Source organism: Penicillium rubens (genome assembly GCF_028828025.1).
Source record: "Penicillium rubens strain IBT 27055 chromosome Unknown utg000002l_segment0_segment0, whole genome shotgun sequence".
In the NCBI taxonomy this organism is placed as follows: domain Eukaryota; kingdom Fungi; phylum Ascomycota; class Eurotiomycetes; order Eurotiales; family Aspergillaceae; genus Penicillium; species Penicillium rubens.
Window position 1 is genome coordinate 8,563,262 of NW_026890600.1, and position 25,782 is coordinate 8,589,043.

General features: G+C 49.4%; 11 protein-coding genes across 11 annotated transcripts; 5 read left to right on the plus strand and 6 right to left on the minus strand.

Annotated features, from left to right (window-relative positions):
* Window positions 1-2,599: 2,599 nt before the first annotated feature.
* N7525_005666 (putative PHD finger domain protein) lies at window positions 2,600-5,445 on the minus strand (the record flags this gene model as incomplete). The annotated part of the gene is made up of 5 exons (XM_002564541.1): window positions 2,600-3,805; window positions 3,862-4,707; window positions 4,767-4,986; window positions 5,052-5,149; window positions 5,272-5,445. 5 exons carry the CDS (start codon window positions 5,443-5,445, stop codon window positions 2,600-2,602), a joined length of 2,544 nt encoding a protein of 847 aa, XP_002564587.1.
* A 1,006-nt stretch (window positions 5,446-6,451) lies between these two features.
* Window positions 6,452-7,802, minus strand: N7525_005667 (Rcd1-like cell differentiation family protein; the record flags this gene model as incomplete). The annotated part of the gene is made up of 4 exons (XM_002564540.1): window positions 6,452-6,626; window positions 6,689-7,064; window positions 7,125-7,280; window positions 7,346-7,802. The coding sequence occupies 4 exons, from the start codon at window positions 7,800-7,802 to the stop codon at window positions 6,452-6,454; spliced, it is 1,164 nt and encodes a 387-aa protein (XP_002564586.1).
* An 817-nt stretch (window positions 7,803-8,619) lies between these two features.
* On the minus strand, window positions 8,620-9,833 carry N7525_005668 (uncharacterized protein; the record flags this gene model as incomplete). The annotated part of the gene is made up of 2 exons (XM_061213476.1): window positions 8,620-8,706; window positions 8,757-9,833. 2 exons carry the CDS (start codon window positions 9,831-9,833, stop codon window positions 8,620-8,622), a joined length of 1,164 nt encoding a protein of 387 aa, XP_061070497.1.
* Window positions 9,834-10,368: 535 nt separating this feature from the next.
* N7525_005669 (uncharacterized protein) lies at window positions 10,369-11,124 on the plus strand (the record flags this gene model as incomplete). Its single annotated transcript, XM_061213477.1, has 2 exons — window positions 10,369-10,562; window positions 11,010-11,124. The coding sequence occupies 2 exons, from the start codon at window positions 10,369-10,371 to the stop codon at window positions 11,122-11,124; spliced, it is 309 nt and encodes a 102-aa protein (XP_061070498.1).
* Window positions 11,125-12,478: 1,354 nt separating this feature from the next.
* Window positions 12,479-13,246, minus strand: N7525_005670 (uncharacterized protein; the record flags this gene model as incomplete). Its single annotated transcript, XM_002564538.2, has 1 exon — window positions 12,479-13,246. One exon carries the CDS (start codon window positions 13,244-13,246, stop codon window positions 12,479-12,481), a length of 768 nt encoding a protein of 255 aa, XP_002564584.2.
* Window positions 13,247-14,860: 1,614 nt separating this feature from the next.
* Window positions 14,861-15,085, minus strand: N7525_005671 (uncharacterized protein; the record flags this gene model as incomplete). The annotated part of the gene is made up of 1 exon (XM_061213478.1): window positions 14,861-15,085. The coding sequence occupies one exon, from the start codon at window positions 15,083-15,085 to the stop codon at window positions 14,861-14,863; it is 225 nt and encodes a 74-aa protein (XP_061070499.1).
* A 202-nt stretch (window positions 15,086-15,287) lies between these two features.
* Window positions 15,288-16,088, minus strand: N7525_005672 (uncharacterized protein; the record flags this gene model as incomplete). Its single annotated transcript, XM_002564537.1, has 1 exon — window positions 15,288-16,088. One exon carries the CDS (start codon window positions 16,086-16,088, stop codon window positions 15,288-15,290), a length of 801 nt encoding a protein of 266 aa, XP_002564583.1.
* Window positions 16,089-16,504: 416 nt separating this feature from the next.
* N7525_005673 (isopenicillin N synthase family dioxygenase) lies at window positions 16,505-17,655 on the plus strand (the record flags this gene model as incomplete). The annotated part of the gene is made up of 3 exons (XM_002564536.2): window positions 16,505-16,852; window positions 16,946-17,381; window positions 17,432-17,655. 3 exons carry the CDS (start codon window positions 16,505-16,507, stop codon window positions 17,653-17,655), a joined length of 1,008 nt encoding a protein of 335 aa, XP_002564582.2.
* Window positions 17,656-17,963: 308 nt separating this feature from the next.
* N7525_005674 (DNA replication protein PSF1) lies at window positions 17,964-18,833 on the plus strand (the record flags this gene model as incomplete). The annotated part of the gene is made up of 3 exons (XM_002564535.2): window positions 17,964-18,038; window positions 18,157-18,677; window positions 18,740-18,833. The coding sequence occupies 3 exons, from the start codon at window positions 17,964-17,966 to the stop codon at window positions 18,831-18,833; spliced, it is 690 nt and encodes a 229-aa protein (XP_002564581.2).
* A 1,357-nt stretch (window positions 18,834-20,190) lies between these two features.
* Window positions 20,191-23,595, plus strand: N7525_005675 (sulfate transporter family protein; the record flags this gene model as incomplete). The annotated part of the gene is made up of 4 exons (XM_002564534.1): window positions 20,191-20,422; window positions 20,493-21,833; window positions 21,885-22,084; window positions 22,135-23,595. 4 exons carry the CDS (start codon window positions 20,191-20,193, stop codon window positions 23,593-23,595), a joined length of 3,234 nt encoding a protein of 1,077 aa, XP_002564580.1.
* A 580-nt stretch (window positions 23,596-24,175) lies between these two features.
* Window positions 24,176-25,423, plus strand: N7525_005676 (uncharacterized protein; the record flags this gene model as incomplete). Its single annotated transcript, XM_061213479.1, has 6 exons — window positions 24,176-24,281; window positions 24,343-24,484; window positions 24,538-24,635; window positions 24,703-24,880; window positions 24,948-25,029; window positions 25,082-25,423. The coding sequence occupies 6 exons, from the start codon at window positions 24,176-24,178 to the stop codon at window positions 25,421-25,423; spliced, it is 948 nt and encodes a 315-aa protein (XP_061070500.1).
* Between the last annotated feature and the right edge of the window lie 359 nt (window positions 25,424-25,782).

The window sequence follows — 25,782 nt, forward strand, 5'->3', positions numbered from 1 at the left end:
AGGAGGGAGCCAGCATCAGTGGCCGGGCCAAACACCCGGTCTCCACCCTCTATTTCCCACATTTTACATTTTTGACAAGAATGAGGTGCATGAGTGGGGAAAAGAAAAAGCTCGGATCATGATCGCGTCTGCCGTGTGAGCCTAATAACCAAGGAATATTGTCAATGTGCCGTACTAAGATTGCGCTAAGCTTATTCTAGCTATGTCAGGAGTACGAAAGGAGTCTCGGAGTATCCGATGTGGAGTAACTATGGAGTACTACTCCGAGCTCCGAACCTCCGTACGGAATAACGTATAATCTAAATCCCCAGATCCCGAAAGTATGTGATAGACTATTTTCTGATTGGTTCATTGGACTTTATTTTAATAGCTAATCATCGCCCTCCAAAATTGATGTCCGTGCCCTGTTGGTCTCGACTCCCGGCTAATAGGTAGTTAGGCGAACTATAAGCCATACATGTGTGGATGCCTACGGCACCGATACTAATTAATACGATAGAGCGGGATTCGGATTCACGTTCCGTATAATCTACTCTGCCTCTACTGTATATGGAGTGTGGAGCATATGTTGTACATCTTCCCAATTGGCTATGCCGGATACACCCCAACGTTCATATCCATTTGCAGTTAGTCCACCGGATCTTAAGTTCGGGAGAGAAACCATGGGAAACAGGTGGGGAAATGACATTTACATTTTATATCCACGTTCACGTTCCCCTTCACGTTCCACGGAGATGAGCTTGTCCTCATGATTACGGACATGGCAGATCTTACGAAGGTTGCGGATGATATTGATGTATAAACCTATTCTACCGAGCACATCCTCCCTTTATTGAAAGTCCTCTTATTTCATCTACCATGGATTTCACCCACGCAGCCTCAGTGAATTGAACCAATATCCCTGTCCAAGCCCCATAAGAGTGGAATTATGACACATGACAGGACGGCAGATCAACTAGTCATTCCTATCCCGAACTCCAAATTGCTGTGTGATAGGGGGAGAGATGAGCATGCCGCTAGCGCTACGCAAGTTAGTGCGTGATCTACAGCGATCGCCTCCAGTTAGCGCTTGGGACAATCGCTCAATCGCTCGAAAGTAGTATGTAAGTTGACTGCGCCGCATGCTAGACCCGACAGAGTAGGCTAGATGATCTTGATATGCTTTTTGCTATACTTTATCAACGGGTTTACTTGCTTTTTTAGTGTACAATATGCTTAGAGTACGACGGCGTACTCCGTACTATCGTGAGCTTTGACCGTGCTCATCGGTAATCTATCCTTGCGGAGTGGGACATTGCGACAAAGGGGCGGGTAAACGCTTTTTCGTTTTGTTTTTGTTTTGTTTTGCTTCTTTTTCCTTGTGTTTCTCCTTTTTACATTAATTTACTATTCTACTCCGTAGCGGATCCCGATGTTCTATTGTGCCTATAAACGAAATGAGACAACTATTAAAGAAACGGAATAATATGATTGAGAAACAGGGGCTAGAGAGAAAGGGTCCAAATGCCGCGAGCCGCGGTCGTGTCCTACAGGGATGTAGGTACCTATAGGTAGTATGCAGCTCGGTATGCCAGCAGGTGCATGCTGTTGGCTGTTGAGCTGGGCAGGTCTGCGTTTGGGCGTTGTATTTGTACCTAGGGGTATATGTCGATCGACGTATCGGTCAATTTCGATCTGGGCTGGGCATAATACTTTTGTGTTGACTACCTAGATACATGGTAGGATGAATATGCAACAACTTTCTAAAGGAAATAGATGGTGGAATGGCTTGCAATAGGTTAGAAACACAAAGATTGTGGTTATTGCTTTGTATATGTTGTTCTACTACTTGAACAGGAAGCTGCATATATAGATTTGGAATATATACCTCTGCCTTGTCCCAACATTTCCCATCTAGTCAATCAACTTCATCAGCCATCAAGTATATCAAGATTAAAATCAAATAACATTGTCTATTAGAATACACATGTGCTCGCCCACCAAAACAATGGTGCCCAGGGCCAGACCATCTGAAAACGCCGCTCGAGTCCCCATCCATCTTGATGCATTGTAAAACAGGAAAGAAATAAAGAGCTCAAAACGCCAGCCCACCACAGTCTGAAGCAGCTCCAAGAAGAATCGAAGGAATTTCCCCACGAGACAGAGCCCTGGCACCAACGACAAAAGGAAAACTCGTTATCAAAAAACAAGATTTGTCTGCAATAGCAGAACTTTTGGAAAAAGGAAAGAAAGAACAAATGAACACAAGCATCCGTCATGCCAAAAAGGCTTCATTTGGCAGATGTTGAGGTTCGACGTATGACATGTCGTCTCCAGGGAAAATGACTCCGGATAGATGTCATTTGCGCACAATGATCCACTCATCCAACGTTCTGCATGAGCTAAAACAGACGTCGGATAACAGTGCGAAAGCACAGATCACACCTGCTCAAAATGCACTGCAGTACAGGTGGTAGGTTTTGATAGTGATTCCGGGACGTATCAAAATGGTGATCATATATGTTTGCGGACTCAGGAACGGGCCGATCGAAAGGGTATTTGAAAGGACAAGAAAAGAAAGAAAAGAAACACATGCTGTTCACACAGTTGCGCAAAGGATTCATTGGCTTTCGCCATTGCCTTCGCGCTGAGGCGAAGGAACAGGATCAGGGTACTGAGATGTGGTCCCAGAGGCCAAGGGAGGAATGCGATTCAGCGATGGCGACGACATCAGATGCTGCCCATTGCCCTGGAAGTGGTGGGCTTGGTGTAGCATTGAAGCATTCTCTCTCTGTCGGCGTTCCTCTTGCTCAGGAGTCATGCATTTGACAGGCGGTGGGATCGGAGCATCTGGAGAGCTACGGCCCATGAGCTTCGGGCTCGGCTCCAGTCTGCGGATGGGCGGCAAGACTGGTGCACCTGCCATGCCACTACCAGTAAGCGGACGAGGCGACTGCTTAGTTGGGCTAATCCCCGACATAGCCATGCCGTGAGAACTCTGAGGAGGCGAAGAGTGGTTGCCATTGGGCGTTGAGGCAGAGAAAGACGGGTAGTTGTTAGACATCGACGGTGTTGCTGCATGACCTGACTGCGGACGCGGGGTTTCGAATGAACTCCACGGAGAGGGTGCATGGCTTGGAACAACAGACGGGAACCCCGCAATAGGGCCAACATCAGGGTTGCCCTGTGTAGGTGACATAGATGGTTGGTTTTGGACAGGGCTTTGGGCAGAGTGGGAGGAGGAGGGCCGCACAGTGAACGATCCAACTGGGGGAAGGTGAGGAGCTGGTTGCATAGGCGGCAAGGAGTGCTGAGACGAGGATGGCCGCGGGTGCTGCTCCGTACTGGCATGCAGCAAGCCATTCATGCCCTTTGGTGGGGAAAATGGTGGACGAGGAGGGCTAGAAGATGGAAGGGAAGTGTGATCTGTGTGATGGACCCGGCGCTGGGGCGAGGGAGGAGGATAAAAGTTGTCATGACCAACAGTGGACGAGTGTAGAGTAGGTTGTACTCCTGAGGATTCGTTTTGAATATTAGATAGAGCCAGGTGGGATCTCTTCACAGGCGAGGGCGGAGCATGGTCTCCGTCATCCTCTAACTTGTGCTTCTTACTGGCTGGAAGAGCTGCTGAAGGAGATGCTGAGGCGCTCACCCGGAATTTGAGGGGTGGAAGTTTGGGCTTGCTGGCATCTTCTTCCTTTTGCTTGCAGTCTCGGCAGACAAAGTGAAAGTCTTCCTTTTCGGCCGCTTCCTGTGAGATACCGAGGCACTTGCTATGCTGCCAAACATTGCATTTTTCGCAGGCAACACTATGACTTCCATCATCCTAGGGAAAAGGTTAGATTAATTAAGGCTGCCATGTGCTTGGAAACTGAAACTCACCAAGTTCTCGCCATACACTCCACAGCCAGAGCAGTCAAAGATCCACTGGTCATCTTGGGTAAGCCCTGCCAGGCTCTTCTGGGACTTCTCCAGGTCAGCCTGGAGGTTTCGGACAGACACCCTGCTTTCACCCCTGTTGATTCTTTCTTGTTCTTCCGCGATCCTTTCCAGCTCCGCCTCATGTAGCAGTCGCTTTTGTTCACGGTCTCTGATGCGCTGCTCGCGAGTCATTGTACGCGACTGCCGATCTTCTTCAAGCTTATGTTGCCTCGCCTGCTCCTTACGCGCCTCGGCCAGGTCGTGTTCGCGCTTTTGGGCGGCTTCAGCAGCTTCTCGCTCCTGTCGTTCTTTTTCTTCCTTGGCGGCAAGTCGACTGGACCTCTTGGCGCCTGCGACAAGCTGCAGATTCAGAAGCTCCTTTTCACGCTTCTGACGCTTGCGCTGCTGCGCTTCCTCCGCCTTCTCGAGGATGGGCAGGACATGCTCAACAATGCTATCGCGTAGGTATTTCTCGTCCGCGTCCTTGGTTTTTTGGAGTGTTTCCAAGAAAGCCTGGTATTCCTCGAGTGTGACAGCCACACACTCCCACTTGAAAGGATCTTCGGCAAAGGCTGCGACGGCACTTGCATCGTTGGTATCCTTGCTCTCCTCGTCGGAACCCTCTTCCGCCGCTGCTGTAGAGGTACGTTTTGACGTTCTTGATGCTCGAGACGACCGGCTCTTTGGCTTCTTCTTGGGACGCTGAGGAGGGGGAGGTGGAGGGGGATCAGTGCGACGGTAAAGACGGTTGTCGTCAAGCACGTAGTATGAACGCCCCTCGCGGTCCCAGCCAAACTCTTCAATACGCTAAGGAAGGTCAGTATGCGACAATCAGGAGCCAAAAAGCTACACAAGAGCTAACTTACCCATTCTGTCTGCTCGGTTTCCTTCTTTTCGGGCATCTTGTCGCGAATGCGGTCCGCGTTCCAGAATGTCCATACCGTCAGCTGGTGGAGGACACGGATCTTGGTGAAAACATCGAAATACAAGAACTTGTTGGGTTCTTCATCGTAGCCGAAGGGATTGGTTTTATTGGGTGCTTTCGCATTATACTGGCGTCGGGTGTACTCATCGAAATTGTCGAATCTGCCAACGCAGTAGCGTCAGTGGAACCGCCTCGGGTAGCAAGAAAGGGATTGCAGTATACGTACGTAAGACCGCGATGCGACGAAATCCACTTGAGAAGACACAATCCAATCTCTAGTAGTTTATGGGAGGGCTCGGGTTTGAGGCACTCGACTTCTAGGTCCTAACATAGGGCCAAAGATATCAGCAATAATTCAATCAAGTGAATGCGAATTTATATCCTTTCATCAATGCGACACGAAGCGCAGCATTGATCTTATCCCAGACAATGCTAGCAAGACATACCTCAATCCCAAACTCTTCGTCAATCTTCATGACCTGGCCAAAGATGGCGATGTATTGCATGAGGCTTGCAAATGCCCAGTTACTCCTGAGCTGTGAAAGCAACCCAGGCTCTTCTGGTACCTGTTGCTCGGCCACCGGGGCGACCTCGGAGTGGGTGCGCTTTCGCGATCCCATCGCGGCGGGACAACCGTTAAGGCCGGTTTTCTCAAAGGTGTTCAATGAGGGGTTCACTAAAAAGAAATTTCGGCGGAGATGAAGGCCAGATAGTATCTAACTCCGAAATAAGAATTCGAGTGCGAAAAATGAGATAAGGTCTAAGAAATATGAAGGCTGAGTCTGGGCTTTTTTTCGTGTCGTGAGGCAAGACGATCAGTAAGGCGGCGCGTCAAGGACTGGGTCACGTGAGCAGATGCGTTTGTCGAATTTAACAAGGGGAAAAGTGAGAATGGGAATGTATTCATTTTATCTTGTCGATCATATAATGTTGGATTAATCTTAATTCTTGATCTTAATCATTAAATGAGAAGAAAGTTATACAATGACATTATGCAGACAATGGAAGACCGAATATTCATGAATCCGAGACAAGTACATTCATGCTTTTGAGAACAGTCGCATATACACAAGAGAAAACAGAAAAATAGAAAAAAGAAAACCAAAAACAAAGCAGACGCCTGGATCTTTGGATATCTCTCGCTTTCAAAGGTCTATCTCACACAGAGCTGTTGGGGTCGTCAAAGACGAGGAGAAAATGCACACAGACGACAGCGCCAACCAGAATTCGCGCCACGCGACAGAATAGTTCTGTCGAAAAAAATGAAAATCAATGACAATCGAAAGAGAAGAAGCATATTTCCCACAAGCAAAATGCAAAACGAAGATAAGTAAAAAACGAAGTAGAAACAGAAAGGGACAAGAATACATTAAACCTCCCCCAACGCAGATCACCGAACCCTCAAGAAACCCGATATAAATGCGGCAAAGAAAGAAACAACCAGGAATGAAGAAAAAAACAGATTTGGATCCGATGCCTTCAATCGATGACATACCTCACGCGCTGGATCCATCCAGTTCTTCAACCACAATTTTGCGCCTTGTGTCCGTTAATCGCCAGAAGCCTTTCCCATGCATATCATAAGGTGAAATATTTCAGGAGAAAGAAACAGATGCTTTTAGTATGTTACATGGCTGTCGGGGCTCCATCCGGGACGGGGTCGGACAAATTGATAAGGAGTTGAGCCAAGCAGCGCTTAGTGGCTGCATCGTCACGGAGGACGGATGAGAAGGTGGCATCCCGGAGAGGTTCGGGGAGACATTGCCGCAAGGCCTCCCGGGCCCGGCTGTTGTCACTGAGACTGTATGCTGCTGTTAGGAGGGCCCACACAGATACACAGAGGAAGATTGCAAGAGGACTCACCGAAGGAAGCAGCGAACAACGTGCTTGAGAAGGCGGACAGTCTGCTGTTCCACTAACTGAGTGACCATGTTGCTCAGGACAGTGCCCACGGCATAGAATCTTTCATATGTCGCGCAAATGTAGCCCAAGCCAATATCATCAAGAAGAATCTTCTGTACGATAAAGATAGCAACAGTTTTGCTCAGCTCTGATCCGGTCTCCATAATGCGAAGGCAGAGCGGAATGATCTCCGTAGTCAGGAGGAAGTTGATCACGTCAGAAGAGTCATTCTTCACCAATGCGCCGATGACGCCCAGCGATGTTAGTCGGAGGTATTCGAAAGGACGAGACTTGGAGGTGGTGTTGAGGAAGGGGTAGAGGAAAAGAGGGATGTGCGCTGAACGAGGGAAAAATTAGCAATCGATTTTGTATAGGTCGTGGTAGATATATTGCTCACCGTTCAAGAAGAGAGTACGGGTCTCGTTGTGAGAAGCGACGCATTGCAAAAGCGCCAGCGCATTGCAGACTCGGTTTGATGCGGCAGCAGTCAGCTGAGAAGGGTTCAAGAGCGGATATACCGAGATAATTTCTTGAAGGAGCGCAGTCATGACACCTGCAAGTTTCCGACCGTTAGTTATTGTAGACGGGACTGGGCGTATGTCGGGAACGGAGCCATACCAAAGGAGTGCCAGATAACCAGAGCCAGTTCGGGGACCTGTTCCCGCTTCTTGCTCAGTTCCATCAAGGCCGATTCCCTGCGAGCTGGATCCAATAGCTCGGCGACCCAAATGAAGACCTTGCGATTCTCCTCACTGATCCCACCGTCCATGGCGGAGACCGCATTTGACATACCATCTCCACCCATGCCGGCGCCACCGGCTCCCTGCGCAGGGTTTCCAGCACCGTTGCCGCTCATGGCAATGCGGCCATAGTGTTGTTGCTGTGCTGCGGCAGCAGCAGCTTGCACCTGAGCATGCTGTTGGGCGACTAGGGAAGCGTGCTGCTGCTGCGACTGGTGCGGGTGCGGCTGAGCTTGGTGGTGTTGTTGCTGTTGCTGATGCTGCATCCACGAAGGATCAGCCTGGGGGTATTGATGCTGGTGGGAGAAGACGTGTTGGGTCTGCGCTTGAAGCATGGTGGGTGATGAGTCGTTTCGGGGACTCGTAATACTCCGAAGGATCGGAACTCAGGCGAAGCGACGGCAAAATGGGGGGGCTGGGATAAAGTTGAAATATGGTTAATAACGTCAGGAGTTTAATCCCGAAGCTGAAATCATTGATGATTGAAGACAAGCCGTAAGGAGAGTGGTTGAATGGGTGGAATGGGTCAGGTCGAATAGAGGAGTGTGGAGGAGGGAAAAGGCGGAAGTGAAGGCGGGGAGGTAAAGTGCCTTAACTTTTGTGTGGTCTTTTTGGCCTTGGGCATGTCTTACTGTCTTACTGTCTTACTGTCCTACGGAGTACTCCATAACTATGGAGTATACATATTATTCTATAATTATTTTGTTTTCTGTCTTTTCTAGTCTTTTATCTTATTTTGACTCGGATCTTATTGCATTTGCATACTTTGTGCTGTCAAACCTGCAAGGCATCCAAACAGAGCACATTGTTTTCTGCAAGCTGTTTGCTCTCTGCATTGCAATTTCCAGGTTGCTCATGGTTCTTTCATGCCGGTGCCCGGGGACCAGCAGTTATACATGTATCATTTCAATACTTGTGCCGCAGGACAAGTTCAAGAATCATATTCTCATGTCGAGTTTGTACTCAGAATCTCTCATATGTACATAATAGTGTGCCATAAATCTCTCATATCGACATGAAACCAAAAAAAGGCAATATCGTAAATCAAAACCAAAAATCATCGTGTAAATCATATTCATACATTAGTCACGTTATAAATCCAGCGCCATAAATGCATATCAAACCGAGGTTGTCGAACTGAAGCCCGAGGCATCAGACACTATCACGGGCGGGCGGAGCGAGTGCGCGAGCGTCGTGACCGTCGTGTATCTCTCGTGCGTCTGTCAGAACTTCGGCTACCTGTGAAAGAAGGAAGTGTCAGTAAAGTCTTTTCGTATATGGTGGTAAACGGGGGTAGACGCACTCCCTGTGCCCGAGTAATAGTCGGAATAGTAGTAGTATGAACTTGGGTAAGAGGACTCGGTCTTGTCGTCATCGTGCTCTCTATCTCTCTTCCTTTTCAATCCCAAGCACAGAGCAAGAGCACCGAGGATAATGGCAATTGTGCCAAAGCCCCATTTGGATTCTTTCTTTTCGCTAACCCCACTGCCTCCCGCTGGTTTGCTTCCGAACCACGTCCGGCCAGGAGGAGGGGGAGGCCGACTGCCATGCGAATGGTGAGAATGGCGCTCTTCGATATAGGTTGTGTCCTGTTTGCGGCGCTTCTTGCCGATGCCGAGTGCTGCAAGTAGGCCTTCCAAGACGCCCTTAAAGCAGACGCAGGCGCAGAGGAGCAACAGCAAGAACGCACCAACGATACTGCCGATGACAATTCCTGCGATGGCGCCACCACTCAGTCCACCGCTGCTTGAGGCTTTAGCCCCGATCAAAGCTGCCCCGTCCGTTCCAACCGGCGCCGTGAATCCTTCTGTGGTGGTTGGGGCCGAGGTTGCTGTTACGGTGCTTGCCCCATTGCTCGTCCCTCGCACGCCTGGCGTGGCTTCTGATCCTGATCCCGTTTCTGTAGCAGTCACGACAACCGAAGAGCTCTCAGCAACACATTGGCCTTCTACACATTCTTGCGCAGCCTCGCAGCAGTTCCAGCCGCACTTTGTCTCGCCGAGGTCAACTCTGCACGTGCCCGTGCTTGTAGGTGCTGCGATCTGGCTGCTCCACACAGAGGTAATAGTCGTTAGGTCGGTATTGGTGAGAACGTAGGTCGTTGTGTAATATTGATAGTCTCCACCGCTGCCACTACCACCGCCATCTGCACAGACGGCCTCTTGGGCACTGTTGGTAGTACACGTCTGACCGGTCTCGCAGCAAAGCCAATCGTTGTAGCCACATGGATTTGCGCAGCGCTTTTCAAGCCTGTTTTCTTCGAGGACGTTTGCTTCAAATGCGAGCGGGGTTGCGGCTGCGTGGGTCGAGTAGTTGAGAAGTAGGGCAAGTGTCGAGAGCACCGGCAGGACGGATAAAGACCGCATCGCAAATGAAGAGCGAGGCAACGAATGCCAGGATTTCGCGGCGAAAACACTTGTGTCGGAAAGCCTGAGATTTGGACTGGAGGGGCGTTTCTCAGTAATCTTGTCTCACTTGTATACTCGAGAGATCTTGTAGATCACCGGTAAACAAAGATCTCAAATTCCTGAGACGTCAAGAGATTATCGGAATGTAGACAAGGAATAAAGAAGAATGAGAGAAGACAAGAGAGGAGAGTGTTCCAGTTTGTTAGCTACACAGCATCTCCCAGCCTCTCTCCGTATACCCAACCACCCGATTTCCTACCTTTCGCCTAATCCACCCAAGACTTTCTTTTTATTTTCATGGTGGCTGGGTTTCATATTAAATAAATTTTACTTGATTCTGATTAGTCTAGCGATACTTTTTACCTCGAAAAACAAGCCCTGAGTTGCCCTCTTCCCTGCGTCCTGTCGGAGCGATCAACGGGTTGAATGCAGGTGTCTCCACCCGCATGGCAGCAATCAGCATTATGTCCAACACCGCTATTTCAGAATTGTCATGACTCAGATGTATGAATCGGAAAAGGAACACAATCCAATTGTGTATATGTTGGGCAGCCATGAGTCCCTTGAATTGCAGCAAAGCATGGCTGTCGCGGGTTTCATGGTCGGGGATATTCCGTGCCACCAATGGCCGCCCAATGATGAATTGTCCAATCCTTTGAAACCCCTGGAGATCCGATCGAACCTGCAGTTAGACTCCCGGAGAGTTGCTGGAGGGATATATTGCCTATAGATACTCACAGCTTTCCAAGGGACATCCCCTAAAATGTCTCTACATCGTATGCTGGTGAATCTATTTACCTTGAAAGAGATCAAAGGCGGTTTTCGCATGTTCACTAGCTCGGTGATCAAAGCTTCCACAGGCGAGTCATTTCAATAGGAAAGTACCTCTATTTGGGCGATCCTGTAATGCTTGTCTAGGAAATTCTCAGTCTAGCATGCCACTTGGATTCTTTTACTTGATATCCAGCTCATAGTTGTGTATGCCGCGGAACCACTTATTGTCCATATGGTTGATGGTACGATGGCTCAAAACTAGCGGTAATACCATCAACGTATTCGTTCCATCGGAGGTGCAGGTCCTGTCCGCTATCATCCCCGAATCCAGTGCCTTAGCACCAGACAGCTGCATTCTAGGTCATCCATGAATGGTGAGACTCTTCGCACCGCCAACTTAGGTCATGTTCAAAACGAGCTTCGGACTATCCACGATCTTGCTTCCCACCGTGTCATCACCCTTGACCTTTGCTGAGCATACTGCCGAAGCCTTGGTTGAAGGATCCTCAGCCTGCGCGTGGATTGGATGGGATTCTGAAACCGACCACATAACCTAGCTGGCATGCCGACTGGACACAATAAGCTGGGCCACCCTCGCGATGTTCTGAGAGCGCGAAGATGAAGAATCTCAACCCCGAACTGGAAGTGCTGATCTATGTTCCATCACCAACCTGGAATGGATTCCCGTTGATCGCATTACTGAGACTGTCGGGCAATTAGTTATTCTCAACTTTCCAGTCGAAGCCCCTAAAACGTGTTGTAGTATGATTTAATGACCCAGAAGCCAACCCGGGTGTAAACCACCCGTATAGAAGTCAACACCATCAACACCAAATACGATGCTTACAGTGGAAAGAGAAGGCGCTTGTTCTGCAAAATAGTTTATTAAACCGTGTATAATGCTCATTTACACAGCCTTTATGACAAACAACCACTGCCTTCTGGAGACATTCAGGCGGTAATTTTCTGCGCAAAGCACGAGGTGGTTATAGTGAACTAAACGCATAGATATTTCGCCCTTTGGGCCATATGGTCAACTGAAAATATACAGAGAAGATTAGATGACACGCATAATCAAAGAGAAGCTACCTATTTTTTTCCCTTTCCAGATCTATATTGAGGGTATACAGATGTGGGCTCTTTTAATGGGATATAATTGGTCCTACGCATTTAAGGGTCAGGCCTATCAGATCTCCACGACCGGCGTACGAACCCCGGATTGGTCGAAATAAAGTGGGGTACTATATTTTTTAACGACGAATACTTTCTATGAGTGCCATGGTGGATCCATATCGGATACCAGCCCACAGCCATTGTCCACGGGTCCACGGGTGCTAACAGAGGGTACATCTAATCAATCTACAGTGCAGTGGATTTCTAATCAGGCTAGATTGCCCAGGTGAAATGCATCCACTAATGCCTGATCAGATCTCAACCACTGTTTCTGTACCTTGAGCATAACGCCTAGCAACGAGAGACAAGAAATTCTGCTAGCCCAGGCGGCATCGCATGCATAACTGCATCCAAAATATGGTCCCATCTTTAGGTTCTATATTAGGGATACTTTGTCATAATGGAATGCGAATACAAATAGCTCCTTGATGAATGGCGATAAATCAAGATCTAGTTTGGTCAGATTTGGTAAGATATATATGGCTTTCTTATAGCGTACATATTGAGAGATTTCGCAGAGACGTCACCCAGACTCAATAATATACCATAGATTCTAGGGGTCTCTGATGACTCCACATGGCGATAGAAAATCACAGGAAAAAGAAGGAATATACAAGCAAAATAACGCATCCAAAGTGTCATCTCAAATCCGTAAATCATACAAACATTCCCGCAACCCCAACCGCTAGCCCGAATGCCAGATCGTGCAGACTCGACATCCGTACAGGAGAGGCGTCATTCCCATTCGCGTCCGCATCACCAGTCTGTGTCGCAACAGAGCTACAATACCCCAAGTTAATACCATGGCAAGCCTCCACACTCAAGCTCGAGCAGATGGAAGTCGCCTGCGACGCCGCCGTAACAGCCTGGACCGTCTTGCCCTCCCCAGCACCGCCAATCGTAACGCCGTAGCGGCCCATCAGCGCGCCAGTGCACTGTGCGTACTCAGACTGACAAACGGAGTAGTAAGACGAGCAAGTCTCAGCATTTCTAAAAGTGGTCGGGACAACGACGAATGGGTATGCGCCGTCCAGTCTCGACCCAGTAATGGCCGCCGTCCCGCTCTCCGTGGTGGTTGCGGTTGCGCCGCTGGGGAACATGAACATGGTGCCTGTGCCCGTCGTCTTCGTTCCTGTTAGGCTGCCGGTGCAGCTTGCGCCGCTTGCGCAGCAGGCGATGTTGTTGGCGTCATCGCGCGAGCAGTTCGTTCCGTGCTTACAGCATGCGTTGGCGTTGCCAAGTTCGCTGCAGGGGGTGAAGCCAGCCGGGCAGTTATCTTCGGCTCGTCGGAGGATGCGGAGGACTTCGAAGGCTCGTTTGTTGGCTGTGGCTTCTTCTGCTGGGGTGAAGGGTGCTGTCTCTGTTGAGTGGACGGTCGAGGTGAGGAATGTGGCGGCAATCCAAATCCACCGGGAAGCTCGCATTCTCGGGGTTCTGGGGCGGGGTTGGAATGGTCGGTTTGGGGAGTGGACTCGAGGTTTTCGTTGGTTTGTGTGAGTTCAATCGTTTATTCTCGTTCTTCGTTTCGTTCGTTGGAGGCGTTATCCGGGGTTGGGGTTGGGTGTCAACAAACTACTGAAAGGAGTAAGATTAGCTTTTCACCGGTCGCGAGGGGTATAATTGAAGACTTGCCACTTGAATACACCCGGGTACTTGCTGTCTGAAGGGAAATTCTAGAGATTCTAGAAGAGATCAGGGTTTAAAGAACAAATGATGTAGTTCCCAGGTCAGGTCACAAATCTCCACCGGGATGCCCTAGCAACCACAGCCCGACCCTCTAGACCCGAAGCCCAAGGCTATATAAATTTTCTATATTAATTTCTATTAATGGGAGCACTGGTAATATGTATTAAAATAATTTCAATAACTACTAAAAGACAACCCGTGAAACCAAACGTGGCACACGATTTGGCACCCAACTATTTACTGCAGTTATTGTTACTTGGGTACTTCCAGGACTGGTTGGGCATCTTAGTATTTCAATAAATCATCCATGAATCCATGAATATTACCAGTCCGGAGCAATCCAATAACGAGCGCACTATCTGTATGGAATTTATCAATTGTTCCCTCCACACTGTCTCTCCCGACCGTCCAAATACCCCTCTCTACTCATTCTCTCCACCGGTCTATCAGCCTCTCGTATCATATTCGCACCGGCGTACTGACTCACTATACAGACCCGCAGAGATAAGATCATTCTCGTTGAACGGTACGTCATCTTCTGGCCCAAGGAAAAGCCATCGAATCTCCTTCCCAAAGCTGACTGTGCGGCTGCTATCTACAGCTGCGAAAAGTGGGACGGGCGATTCTTGCCCCATTCTTCCTGTTCGTGAGGCACCCATGTAAACCTCTGCGGAGCCGTGAAAGCCACAGTATCGTGGGGAACCTCCAAGCTGGGTGCAATAGCTCTGAAACGGGGAGTCTTTATTCTCGTCAGAACCGACCGAATAAAGCACTCCGGTACAGATGCCGCATCGAGCTCTACATCTGTGAAAAGCGGCGCATCTCTAGAGATAGGCAAAAGTGATCCGGAGAGCATTCTAGCTTCGATAGCTGCCGAGTAGCGATCTATAGCAGCCACAGTACTATCGACCTGGCTAGGAGAATATGGAAGCCAAGACCAAAGCCCGATTTGCGATGACAGCTCTTCGGGCGCTTTCCCCCTCTGGTGAATCCGCTGTGATTTTACCGATTCGAAACATATAAATCCAGTTTGTAAGGATCCTTTCCAGTGGAAACCACATATCCTCAGGCTCATCGATCGGCTCCACGCTATCCAGATTTTCAAGGGTCATTGGGGAAACAGTGCTGTGCAGCTGTTGGCCATGAACGACGCCGACACAATGCGAGCCCAACTCAACCACAGTGCCGTAAATAACAACAAATCGTTATAGGTCGTCCAGGTTGTTTTTCTCGGTTTCCTCGTCTGGAAAGATGTCGTCGACCAATTGCATTGAAATATGGTTTACCCAGTAAAAGAAGCCTGGCTCAGGCGAGGATATCGAATCCAGGAGGGAATTCACTGACGGGTGGAGTCATTCGCGAACAGCCTGCGTATCTTCGTCTGCGAAAATGGATGGCTGACTAGCTAACTCATCGAGATTGAGTGTTTCTTGTCCGTCGCGGGCCATCCATCCATACGCAACTAGGTGGTTGTGTAGCCTCGCACAGCGCTCGTAATCGGCCATTGAGGCGTGCGGGTTGCCCTCCGACACCAGTGCATACTCAATGTTGAGGGTCTGCTCCGGTGTGGTATTCATGATGATGTTAGAGGCAACCTTTCAATCTTGCCCAGGTGAAATTCAAGTGTGGCAAGGTCATTGAGGAGCAATAGGCGCCAAACCCAAACAGGCAGAACTAACCAGAAAAAGAAATTCACAGATACCTACGTAGCTATGTACATCAGTTTTCCCTCATTAGGGGTACCCCAGCGTCTAATTCAGGGCCCGACTGGGTGATAATTCATTCAACACCTTCTATTCCGAAGTGTCGAGCAACTTCAATCAGACCTGAGCCTCCAAGTCCGACCCAAAGATCGACAAACCCCTCTTCCCTAGCTCGTGCAATGTCTTCACTATCCCAAGCTTCTTCAGATTCTCTCTCAAGGTAGATTGTCTGAAACCCACACTTTTTAGCGGCTTGTAAGTCCTCAAGATGGGCTGCGACGAGACAACATTGCGAATCCTTGAAACCGAATCTGCGAGCAGCACCATGGTAGACCTCTGGCGACGGCTTGTACGCACCGAAATGCTCTGCACTGGTGATATGCTTGAAAGGCAAAGAATTGTGTTCTTGCAGGTCTTCAAGGAGCTTTACATTACCATTGGATAATGTAGACGTCGAAAATTTAGTGTTCAGCAACGAAAGGCCCGACACACTGTCAGAGTGTGAGTCAAGTCGATGCCAAGCAAATGTCAAAGTGTTGAGATCGTCCTCGTTGAACAAGCCGCGGAGAAGCCTTTGGTTGAGGATATTTTCCAAAGAAATGCGGTTGTACTCGTCCACTGAGACAAAGGGCTTAGATGTATCGTAGGTGTCTCCGAAGTTCATATATGCGCGATGCCACTCCTCAGCGATCTCCTGCCAGCTCGAAGTAGACATATCAGAGACACGTGTTCGCACGTCGGCACTCAGAGTTCGGTCCTGATCTTGCAGAGCACTTTGTGCTGCGGTATTCAGTTCGTTCGCGATGCAACATCTCCATTCCACGATTGTCCCCAAGACATCGAAAAACATCATCAACGGGAAACTTTCTCCTGACATCTTTGTCGATGGTTCTTTGAGAGATACCGAAGGAAGAAGGCTTTTGCACGAATTGTGGACTATATCTAAAAGTATAGCAAATGCCTTGTCGGTTAGTGATGAACACAATAGCTTCTGATGACTTTACCGTTAGGAACTGGCGTAAATGTTGGCGTGCTATCCCGATGAGATTATAAGGCTTTCTAGATGTCACCACTGAGCCTCCACACTTTCCGTCAACCTCGGGAATTTTTTTGCTTAGGGTTGCATGTGATTGGCAAATGAAAGTTCTCAACAAGGCCGTCGGGTATCACGGCGTCAGAACATTGGTAAGGCGCCGAAACTACTAGGCAGTCAAATAAATCCCGTTGAGTAAAAAGACCTCGGTGCCGCCCATGGGCTGTCCATTGCCTCCTACACTAGAATCTGCATATGCCATGGCTTCTACCAAGTCCCCCAACATCCCTGTCGTGGACTTTGCTGGCTGGAACACGGAGCCCAATCGTCAGCAAATCGCGCAAGATATAGTGGCTGCCTGCAAAAATGTGGGATTTGTGTACATCGTCAACCACTCATTGCCAGAATCGATGTTAGACGAAGCATTCAGTTGGTCAAGGCTATTCTTCGAACTACCACAAGACGAGAAACTCAAAGCGCCCCATCCAGAAGGATGGGCGGTTCACAGAGGGTACTCTTGGCCCGGGCTGGAGAAGGTGTCACAGGCTATGAGTACTGGTAACGACAAGGACAAAGTGGACCAGCTGAGGGATGTTACAGACATCAAAGTGAGAACCCGCTGTGCTTGCACATGATCTCATATCTCCCGTCGGCGCCAAGTTCATATATGTATAATTTTGAGCTTCATTGACCTGGCACAGGAAAGCTATGACATAGGGAGTGACGAGAATACCGCCCAGCCTAATCAATGGCTGCCCGAATACAGTCTCCCCGGATTCCGTGACTTCATGCTCCGCTTCTACTGGGAGTGTTTCCGTGTCGGAGGGGAAGTCCTACAAGCGCTTGCTGTTGGCTTGGAGCTAGATGAGAACCATCTGCTCGAGAAACACTCAGGTCATAATAACCAACTACGCCTACTGCATTATCCGCCTATCCCAGCCGAAGCAATTGAGACAGAGCGTGCAGCCAGATGCCCCGCACATACCGACTGGAGTTCGATCACCTTGCTGTTTCAGGATGACTGTGGTGGGTTGGAAGTCGAGGATGTTTCCTCACCCGGAACATTTATCTCTGCCGCGCCTATTAAGAATGCCATTGTAATGAATGTGGGAGATCTTTTGCAGAGGTGGAGCAATGGTTCGTCTCCTGATATACTCCTGGTGTGCTCTCAAAGCTGACTTGTATAGATCTTCTGAGGTCTACCAGCCATCGAGTCACTTTGCCGCCTCTTCCTGATAGATTCAAAGGAACTGATTGTATGACCCGTAGGCGGTTCTCTATTCCGTATTTCATGTCACCGGATTCTGACTCGGTGATTGAATGTATTCCGTGTGTCGGAGAAGGTGCTGCAAAGTATGAGCCCATCACACAGGCTGAATACAACAAGATGAGGGCTTCTATGCAGTACTGATAGTAATATCAGTCATTAGCCCGCTTCCTTGGATTCGAAAATAATCTCATTGGTCACTTTCCCCCGATTCGTCTAGAACTGAAGCCATTTGTGCTCCTTCCAGTTTTCTTTGCCTCCCTCCTCTCTGGCCGTCTTGTACAAATTCAATCCCTTCCGCAGTATTCTACGTGTCACTTTAATTTCCAAGTACTCTTCTATGTTTTTCGGGAATCAAGAGCCTTTACCCAACAAGTGCCTCTATACTTCCAAGGTTAACCTTGGCGCCGATCACTCCACCTGACTAAGAGCCAATCTTGGCACTCGCCGAAATGGACCAAAGTCGCGTCCCTCACCAGGACCCCGACCGCGTGGCCACCATGTACGGCGAACTCGGCAACAAATTGGTACGTGGGCTATAGATCTATTCCGCTCTTGGGCGCTCACAACCCCAACCCCAACCCCGACCACCAAATACCAAAAGAGGAAAACGCACCCCGCTGACCAACACCTTACCCGCGATAGGTCCAACACGCCAAACGCACCCAATCCCTCGCCCATCTACCCCCCTATCAAACCGAGATCGTGCGCGCAGTAACCCGCGAAGTCCGCGATCTTGACCGCGATGTTACCCGCCTCCTAGAGCCTTTTGAGGGCGGATTCAACCCCTCGGCCGACCCAGCCATCGCCTGCGCACTACTCGTCGACCACCTGTGCATGCGCCGGAACAAGCGCTGCCTGCTCGCGTATCACCGCGTGCGCACAGAGAAGCTCGAGGAGCTGTGCTGGACGGGAGTGGATATCCTCGAGCAACAGCAGCCGTCCGAGGACAGCGGGGCGGCGCAGCACACGGCTCTTGGGGCTAGCGGGCATAGCTCGCTGAGCCCCGAGGAGGAGGAGTATTTCCGCCAGTACGGGGATATGCTTGCTGCGTATAAGGGGCAGTGGACGGATATCGATTTGACGGGAACGCTGGAACCGCCGAAGGATCTGTTTATTGATGTACGGGTGTTGAAGGATGCTGGTGAGATTCAGACAGAATATGGGTATGTCCTTTTTTTTCGGTCTCTGATATGCTTTGGGCATCTGGTGGCTAATTCCGGTTTAGTGTGATCAATTTGACCAAGAACAGTCAGCTTTATGTTCGTCAGGGTGATGTGGAGCGGCTAATTGCTCAGGGTTTCCTGGAGCGATTGACTTGAATTGAGTCGGAACTACCTGGAATCTTCAGGTTCTATATGAGTACAAGAAACATGAATTGGCGTTGGCTATCTACAGTGGTTTTACGAAGGGACCATGTACTTTGAGATACCCCCGCCGTTAGCGTGTCTGGACCTAACGGCGAAAATGATGATTTTCTGCATTGTAACTGTGACACCAGTCTGATTATGCACGACTGCTGGTTTGTCCAGTGGCTTTTTTTCTCGAGTCTATTCTCTAGGGCTAGATTGGCCTATAGTAAAAGACCCATTGGGACAGAGTCTAGACGCAGTCTTGACAATCACCTTGAAATCCCAGATACCATAAAGAATTTCCTTCCAACATTTGAACGGTTGATCCAACCGCAATTCGAATACTTGGTGATAACCCCAACAGCATTCTCGACTCCAGAGCTTACCTGGTGTCTATACGTCCATTAGTGTCAAAGATTGAGGGTTTCCTTCGAGGATATCGCCCAGACGGCCAGACTTGCTTCCTCGCTGCGAACATATACCCCGGTCGCCACTCTTATTCGTGTTAGACCTTGACAGTGTTGATCATGTCCATGAGACTGCTCATAATGAACCCCTTTATTATATTTCCCATTGAGTTGACATAAACATTATCTATTGCAAGTCAACTTTTACTCGATTTTGGTCTATTGGTGTTTAACACCGCTAGATTGCTAGTAGATACATTTAGGCATTCGAGAAATGGCTGGTAAAAACCTAGATGATGGATCATTAACAAGGGCATTTGGTTTATGGCGTTATGCAAGGAATAATAAGGCTGAGGCTACTGCATGGTGCTATTGCCGATCACGCACCGTAGAGCACTGCGTTCCGACCACGGAGCTGCAGCTTGCTGCATACTATTTTAATTGCATATGTAGTTTCAAAAGCCGAGTTGGTCTCAAGTTAGCCTCGAGTTAGCCTCGAGTTAGTGGCGTTGAAGAGATTACCTTGGAAGCCCTTGGGAGATATTGCTTAACCCACATGGCCGAAGTTCCTTCGCACGGACCACTTCCCACTTATCTTCCATCGTATCAGTCCGGATGTGGTTTAGCTCGACTGTTTTTGAGATAAGAGACATTTAGTCAAAAATCTCCCGGTACTTCGGGGGATCTTTTCTATCTTGTCTGTTGCTAAATCTGTTGCTAATTTATATTTGTGTCGATAAGTGACTGACCTGTCTCTTCTATACATATAGGTCGCTGAGCCCCCTTCTGTGAAATGCTCGTCCCGGTTGCGTCATCTTGTCCAAACGGCCGCCCCATGCACTAGTGGCCCCGTTTATATTCCGGATTTCTTAACTTTTCCCACTCCAACACTTGGTTGGACGGCAATTGCGCGAGAGACCATGGGGGTTCTGCAACCCCGTGGCCGTCGCGACTCTCGCGCATCAGCGCTGTCACGCAACCTGATGTTTGACCGCGACATCCATGGTAACGCCCCGTCAGAAACGCTGGTGGAACATGCAAACCTAGGCAGCCCACCCGGTCCAATGGGAGCGGAATCATCGAGCTACAACGGATCAACAATGAGAACACCAAACCGCTCCTTTTACCACCGGTCGTTCAATAGCAATATGGGTGGGTCATTGTGCATAATATGCTGCTAGAGATACTGCGCGACTTTTACTGACTATTGGACCTATCGTAGACCCGGCTCAGTATGCTTCGGACGGTCTCCGTGACCAGACCGCGGAACTCGCTACCTATGGCCTTTCGCTGAATAAAAAATCCCTCTTGAGGGACGGGCCTGGCTTGCCCCCCAGCCTTGATATATTCCACGGCAGCCAGAATTCTGCAAGTTACTCCCAGGATGAAGCTACAAGCTCTCATGCTGTCGGGGAGGCGTTGTCGGAGCCAGGATATGCCTCTGTCGACCCTGCTTCCGCTTCAGGCTCTTCGGCCTTGACAGAAATGATTCGCCGTCCATCAACAGATACCGTGGAGGACCAGGTCACGCAACCCGGGATGGATGATATTTCCTTCCCCCCGCCGCCCACGATCTATGAGGAACCCGAACGAGACAATGAGCACACCTCGTTATTATCGAAACCGCGATCCAAATCTACACAAAATTATGGAACTGCAGGCGACGCCGAGAACCAAAGGCCGGCTGTCAAACGATCACCAAACTTAATAAAGAAAGGCATTTCATCTGTCGCCCTCTGTACTCAAGTCCTGTTGAGCCCAAAGTCATGGGATAGGCGAGTGATATGGAAAGAGGCTGTATTATACCCCGCCAGTCTGGTTCCTGCCGTATTGCTGGGACTGCTTCTCAACATTCTTGATGCCTTATCCTATGGAATGATCTTGTTCCCTCTGGGAGAACCTCTGTTCGCTCACCTAGGAACCGATGGTATCTCGATGTTCTATGTTAGTACCATTATCTCCCAGGTGGTATTCTCCTGTGGCGGCTCGATCTTCAAAGGAGGAATAGGAAGTGAAATGATCGAAGTAGTACCGTTCTTTCACCAGATGGCTTTCACGATCATGAACTCAATCGGCAAGGACAACCCGGAATCCGTGATTGCAACGACCATCTTAGCTTTCTCGGTCAGTTCGGTCCTCACTGGCTTGGTGTTCTTCTTAATGGGTGTCTGTGGGCTGGGCTCGCTCATTGGGTTCTTCCCACGTCATATTCTCATCGGGTGCATCGGTGGCGTGGGCTACTTTCTTCTACAAACCGGAATGGAGGTTTCAGCTCGGCTTCCCGGGTCTCTTGAGTACAACCTCCCCACGATCCAGAAACTTTTCCACCTTGATACTTTCCCTCTTTGGATGATACCCCTATTCCTTGCCATTGGCCTTCTTGTTCTCAAACGATTCGTTCGCTCAAACTTCCTTGTCGGTGGTTATTTTATTGCTGTTGCTGCAGTGTTCTACATTGTCATTCTAAGCGCAAGGATCTCTATGGGTGCTCTCCGCCACAACGGATGGGTCTTTGATGCCCCATCTTCGAACAACCCGTGGTATCATTTCTATTCTCTTTATGGTGAGTAGATTGGCTACAATACTCTGGGCGTTTCATGCTAATTCGTTACAGATCTCTCGGCGGTCAATTGGACTGCCTTTGGTGAGACAATCCCGGCTATGTTCGCTTTGACCTTCTTTGGTGTGCTTCATGTGCCCATTAACGTACCTGCTCTGGGTATATCCACCGGTGAAGACAATCTCAACGTCGACAGAGAGCTCATGGCACATGGTGTGACGAATGCACTTTCAGGATTTGTAGGAAGCATTCAGGTATGAGACTCCCATCGTTAGAGCTGTGTTTAGTGAGCTGATAAAAGCAGAACTATCTTGTTTACACCAATAGCCTTCTCTTCATTGCAAGTGGCGGATCATCTCGGTTGGCCGGTTTAATGTTGGCCGCAGCCACTGCAGGGATTATGGCCATTGGCCCAGTCATAACCGGGTATATTCCCATTATGGTTGTCGGTGCCTTGATTTTCTTGTTGGGCATTGAGCTTTTGCAGGAGGCATTGGTGGACACATGGGGTAAGCTCACTCGGCTTGAATATTTAACCGTCGTTATCATCGTTGTTACAATGGGCGCTTGGGACTTCGTGGTTGGAATCTTCGTTGGAATCATTCTGGCCTGCGTGAACTTTGTTGTCCAAACGTCTCGCAAATCTGCCATTCGAGCAAAGTTCTCGGGCGAGATTTCCGGGTCGACGGTCCGACGTCCTCCTATCCAACAGCAATTCCTACGCGAAGCTGGACAGCAGACCCTCATCATCAAGCTTGGTGGATATCTCTTCTTTGGAACCATCGTGAATGTCGAGAACACCATGCGAGGCCTGATCGAGGAGGAAGCTTTCGACCGGCGTCCCATTCGATTCATCATTCTCGATTTTTCTCGGGTCTACGGACTCGACTTCTCGGCCGCAGAAGCATTTACCCGCATCAACCGCGTCCTCCGGAAGCGCAACGTACAGATAGCCATCTCCGGCTTGGATGTCGAAGGTGACGTAGGCAAGTCCCTACAAAACGTAGGACTCTTCGAGACGGAGTCCAGTGTCCCTATATTCGAAGACCTCAACTCAGCCCTGGAGTTCTGCGAGAATAACTACCTGAAAGTTTTCTACAGCCACCAGGAAGCACTCTCCACACCCACCGAGCCAACTGCAAACTCTGAGCTCCTTCAAATCCCCGCCTCAGTCCCCGTGCCTCCAGGACCCAAACCCCCCACCCTAGCCGACAACGTCGTCAGCTCACCTCGCCGCCAGTACCTGCAGCGCGTAGCGACCTCAACCATTCAATCCCACGAAACAGCAATGATGGCCTCACCCGCCTGGTCCGCCATGCGCCAACCACTGCCCCTACTCCTCCAAACCTTCCAAGGCCTCTCAATCGAAAATGAAGACTTTTGGTTCCCCGCCTGCGCCTACTTCTCCCGCGAATCCTACCCTGCTGGCACAGTCCTGTACCACGAAGGTGACCACCCGCGCGCCTTCTACCTCCTCGAGTCTGGCATGCTGCGTGCTGGCTACGATCTCCCACAAGGCCGCTACTTCGAGCTCATAGTCGCTGGTCGACCGTGCGGCGAACTGCCTTTCTTCAGTGATACGCGCCGCACAGCGACGGTCAAGGCTGAGCGGGACTGTGTGGCTTGGTGTTTGACCGGGGTGCAGTGGAAGGCATTACAGGATAAGGAGCCGCGCATTGCTCGGGAGCTGTTGACTGTTAGCTTGAAGTTGACGACGGAGCGCATGGATAGTATCACCTCGTACGTTTTGACGATGGCAGCTTGATTTTCTTTTCTTGTTTTGTTCGCTATTTGCATCTAGCTTGGTGGTTATCTGAGCGAGTTGTCGGGCCTCATTTGTTGAATGTTGATATTGCCCAGCTCTTTAATTTTACATATTCATTCATACATAGCAGTTAAAGCATGCATGTATACGAATATTCTTTTATGATCGTTGTAGGTGGTAAAACTTCGCCTTTAGCATCTGTTGGTAACTGGTCTCGTTGTATGCTTGAAGCTGCCTACATACCTGTGTACATGTGCATATTGGGATGTGGTTTTCAGGAAATTAGATTTTGATATTCACCTGGGGGAGCTGGTAAACGGTGCTCCTATAGAATGGAGAGACTGTCTGCGGGCAAGTTATGTAGGGACATACGTGTTGACCACACTCCCCTGTCGAACATACGGGGAACTTGCCCGACCAAGACCTCTTCCGGACATGCTCCTCCTTGTTTGCCCGCTACATGCAACAAGTCTATAGAAAGGCTCCAAGATGGCAGTTGCTTTCTCCTTCCTTGCCATCATTGTACCCTGCCCATATTTTTCCTTTCGCATCTTCGTTGCAAGCTCATCCGCGAGCCACCATGAACAACCGCCAGGTAGCTCGGCCACAGTTATCTAAAAGCGACTTCGTCAATCCGGATGTACTGCATGCAGTAAACCCCCATCCATTTTGGGGCTACGTACACGGTGGGTACAGAATAGTATAGGTAATTTACTTTGGCGATGGCATTATATTGAACCTTTACAGGACCTATTCCAAATAACAATCTCGATTGGCATGTTCAACCGTCACATACTGGACACGCGACGAAGCAAGATGTCGCACTTGCTCTTGCTAGTCATAGTTTACAAGCTCCTATGGTCACCATGAACTTATATAACATCTACGTGTATCATACAAACACCTCGACTTTTTGTGTCAGGTCTAGGCTAATCAAAATAGTTGTGATATCTCGTTGCACGGCACTGTGATGTGCGGAGTGAGCTTCAGGGGTTGTGCTGGTATGCTGCGTCATGTTCGTTCACAGCATTCTGGTGCCGGTGCGTACAGAGCGTACTCCGTTGTTTTGAGCTCTGTATATTCCGAGTACATTCTGATAGTGTATAGCCAACCCGGGAAGTAGGAAGAACCTGGGCATCCAGGAAGAAACTGCCGGAGATAACGCGATGAGACGTTGGGTGTTAATGGGAGGCTGGCGTGATGCCATTTATTACAGGGAACCTACCAAGGACATCATTTCTGACTCTCCGATTGGGTACTATTGTGGTGTTCTGGAGGAAATTGCGTGTGTCTCTCCCGTTACTCTCGGGGGTAAGGAATTAGGCATATACTGATGACATTCGTTCTACCAGGCGCAACGATGCCCAGTTTGCTGCAGAGTACGGAACCCAATTTCATCGACCCGGGCACCGAGAGTGGGCTCAAGTCATGAATGTAAGTGTACTCCTAGCAAGAATCCAAGAGAGAGTATATTAACAATATTAAGCACTTGACCCATCATTCTCCCAATCAACCGATGCCCTTGGTTGTGCCGTCAACACCCGGTGATCAAGACTCGGTGACATCCTCTAGATGTGAGCAGTCTACTCTGACTGAACCCACATCGGGAAATGGCCCCAATGATAACCCTGGTTCCACATCTGGATCTGAACATAATTGCGGGATTGTGACCACGTCTGTCTCCGAGGTCGTCTTCGAGGTCGACTCCGAGCCCGAGGAGCAAGAGGAGTGGCCTGTTGACGCTGCCACTGATATCTTCGCTGGGATGTATCTACCGTCAAGCAAACTGCACGCGGCATATGGCCCTATGCCCGAAGAAATGGACTGAGTATGGACGAGGAAGGAAGTCGCGGCCAATCAGACTATGGGTGTTTCGCACCTGATCTGATTGCCCGAGTTTCATATGAGTGTGCTTGTCGAAATGTGTCTGAAATGCCCTACCTAGGCCTGTCGGATCAAGAACATAGATCGAATTCAACTTTATTTGGCAATCGTTCATACTACTTGAGTGTAGACTAGTTATGTTGTAGATAGATCAGACACTATCGGGTCCCGATCCCCGCGCTTTGGTACGGTACACGTGATTCGGCGTTCCTGACACGCGTGGGCGCGTCCCCGATTGCCTCATCTTTGGTTCTACCCTTGGATGTGACTCCTCGGAGATTCCCCCAATCAATAAGCCAATCT